We start from the raw sequence: 3,117 nt of genomic DNA on the forward strand, positions 1-3,117 counted from the left end.
GGAGGACGACGGCGTAGATTGGGAGTTGTATGGAGATGGTGAGCAGTAAGTAGTCGAATGGGACTTCGACTCTGGTAGGGGGGTAATGAAACATTTGTCTTTCCGTTCTATTCCTTGTACTACTAGCGCCCATACTGGCGCCTGTCTTAGCGCTCACCCGCAGGTTGAACATTATGTAGCTTACATAATGGGGTCCGTGCGCACTTCGTGCCTGGTATCGTACCACTACGTTTCTTTCTTCACTAACACGACCACATAGACACGATGGTCCGTGCGCAGTCGGTACTTGTATAAGTAGTTGTACCATTAGTCGGTCGAACCCTAAGTTCGACCTGGTTATTCATTCAAGTCTCTGCTCCTCTTCGCTTGGGGTAGTGGTCATTCTCGACTCCCTCGCTCGATCTTCAGGACGACGCACTGTCCATAAGTCCTCGCTCGTCGTCTACGAGTCAGGCACCAATATAGGAGTGTAGACCGTTGTATCAGGATGGGGGGAGGACAGGGAGGTGCGCATACTACAAAGGCCGTGTTATACTAGCTTACACCTACGGTGCCCGAAGTAACACTAGGGTTTGCGATTCACGTGGGGCCCAGTACTGCTTTTGGCTAGTATGCAGCAGGAACCTAGTCCACGCGTCCGTTAGGACAAGCACCGCCCACTGAAGTGCAGGTGCTGAAAGGTTCGTTCCCTTAGTGGTGGCGATGTATGTACGCTATCTGTCACGAGTTGGCATGGCGTCTAGCCGTTTTCTAATTTTTTCCTTTTCACGGGCTCGAACCCGCGACCTCTGTACTACATGCCTGATATGGACACATCGCTATCTACTGTATGATTAGATTAGATGGGGCGGCAGTGCGCGGCACAGCTCGGGCTCCGCTGACACAGCCGCTCTGACTCATCGGCCCCCGGGGCCGCGTCAGTATGCTGCGCACGGACCAGCTGTGCACGGACCAGTGCGCACAGCCTCCCCTAAACTTCCCCTGTATATAAGCCTGCCTCTGCTGCCCTAGGGACCTTAGTTCCGACCTCTTGTCCCTAGGTCAGTAAGCCCCTGTACATACTTACTTTCCTATGCTAACTTAACTTGTCCCTAGGTTTGAGCGTAAGCTCACCATCGCTTCGGTAAGACCCAGTCGAACGCCCCCAGCGCCCTTTGTTTGTGTTTCCCCAGTCACTTGACCCTAAGTCGCGACAGCAATGGCCTTGAAGGTGCGCAAAATGTGTTGAGCGTATGCTGTGAGTTCACCTCGTTGGTGGGGGAAAGCAAAGACAATGGCATCTGCTGCCTTTTGCCAGGTGAGCAACCAGTCGCTGGCATTAAGAATCCTTCTGACTGGTGTGTTGTCCGGCATTGTGATCTCAAGGGTGCCCAGCTTTGCGACTTGCTTAGCACCTGTGGTAGGGGCATATTCCGCACAAATGACTTCATCAAGGTCGACGGGTTCCCCACCGAGGATACAAGTCCATTTGGACTTGGGGAACTCAGGTGCTCGAACAGCAGTCGCGAGGGATTCCCTTGCATGGCGGAGATCTTTGGTGTATTCGCGGATGAGCTCAATTGTCCGTCTGGCGTCTGGGTGCATGACGAAATGTTCGTCGAGGAATCCTTCTGCAGTCCAAGCGTATTTCGAAGGGTCCGCCCGTCTTCGTTGCCAGTACTCGTCTTCATCACTGGAGTCATCTCCGGTCCGACGTCGCTTATGTTGACTTTTGGGTATGTCGGGCAAGCGTCGCTGCCGGCCCGGGTCACGTGGTCGTGCGCCGGTGTGGGAATAGGACTTATGTAGGCGTCGCACGCCGTAGGTAGCCCCATCGGTTTGTAACCTTATCCACCATTGATCCCTGTCCATCGAGGACGTTGGCTGCCGGCGGTCTTTCCGGCGTCGTTCTCACAGCTTATTCGATGCAGCAGGCTTCCCGACAGCGTCGACCGCGTCGTCAGTCTCGTCGACCTCGGCACCTTCTTCAGGTCTTGCGGACGCCTCTCGATTTGCATTGCCGCCACGCTTGAGCTTCTCAACGTAGCTAGCAACAACGCCTTCGGCTTCGTCGGGGGGCATCCCGCCACTGACGTCTCCGAGGATTTGACTGAGTTGTAAGACCGCGCGACCGTATGAGAGCGTCCCGCGGTTGTGGCGCTCAACGACTTCGAGGCATCGTCGTGGTACGACAGTCGCCGTTTCCTCGCTCGCTGTCTGACTATTCTCTTGACTCGCATTGCTCATAGGGGTTGACTCGATAGATCGTCTTAGATTATGTGCTGTAATTTGAGACAAATATAGCTGCGAGTAGCGAGTATTATACGCTGGCGGGAAACTAGAGTCAGCGCGCGAAACCACTCGCTACTGACTGTGAAACATACCTGGCGGGAAACTAGAGGGGAGTGGGAGAGTGCGCTCTCCCGCCCCTGACCAGTCCGCCAGGTTATAAGCAAATCCTCCTGATCGGTCAGCCGAAGGCGGATGCGACCAGAAAGGAAATGCTCGCGGAGTGCCGCACGCCCTCACTGTTCGTCACGCGGGTCGAGCAGAGGGCGCGCAGGTGCATTGCGAATGCACGCACCCGACGCGGCGGGTATTGCCTTGCTCCGGTGAAGACGTCTGCGCCGATTAGACTTGCATAAATAGGCTTTAGACCCGATTTGTTTAATTCTCCCATCAGTTCGTGTTGCCAGCCAGCCTGGCTGAACACAGGTCTTGCCAATAAGTCGAGATTTTGGATCCGATACGGAAGCTCGAGGATCACCGTGCTGCCTTCCCACGCCGTCTGATCGCTGAAGTCGGCGATGAGCACGACCGCCCCGACTCCATACACGACCAATTGGGGTAGCGACATAACTTCTTCCTCCAGGCACGCACGGCTGGCAGCGATCTTGGCGAGGTGTTGCCTTATCCACGCAACCTTGGTCTCCTTCACTTTCTGCCAACTCGTGACCAAGACCTTCGTCGTGAGGAATCTGTCATTGAAATGCTGTGCACACGGCGAATAATCGAGCTTGACCACTAGCAATAACTCCTGTTGGGCCTGCGGGCGATTGTGCAGATCCAGTGCCGCCAGCAGGCCGTTGTAGCACGGAGTGCGGTTCCGGTCAGCCCAGCGTAGGATATCATTCCAGA

The 3,117-nt window shown here is 55.1% G+C and overlaps 2 protein-coding genes across 2 annotated transcripts; both read right to left on the reverse strand.

The window, feature by feature from the left end:
• Nucleotides 1–1,182: 1,182 nt before the first annotated feature.
• Nucleotides 1,183–2,226, reverse strand: POSPLADRAFT_1162229 (hypothetical protein; the record flags this gene model as incomplete). Its single annotated transcript, XM_024487722.1, has 2 exons — nucleotides 1,183–1,708; nucleotides 1,895–2,226. The coding sequence occupies 2 exons, from the start codon at nucleotides 2,224–2,226 to the stop codon at nucleotides 1,183–1,185; spliced, it is 858 nt and encodes a 285-aa protein (XP_024332708.1).
• Nucleotides 2,227–2,638: 412 nt separating this feature from the next.
• On the reverse strand, nucleotides 2,639–3,117 carry POSPLADRAFT_1106855 (hypothetical protein; the record flags this gene model as incomplete). Its single annotated transcript, XM_024483297.1, has 1 exon — nucleotides 2,639–3,117. A coding segment is annotated over one exon (479 nt), but the record flags the coding sequence as incomplete, so codon positions are not given.

The sequence above is a fragment of the Postia placenta genome (assembly GCF_002117355.1).
Source record: "Postia placenta MAD-698-R-SB12 unplaced genomic scaffold POSPLAscaffold_178, whole genome shotgun sequence".
In the NCBI taxonomy this organism is placed as follows: domain Eukaryota; kingdom Fungi; phylum Basidiomycota; class Agaricomycetes; order Polyporales; family Adustoporiaceae; genus Rhodonia; species Rhodonia placenta.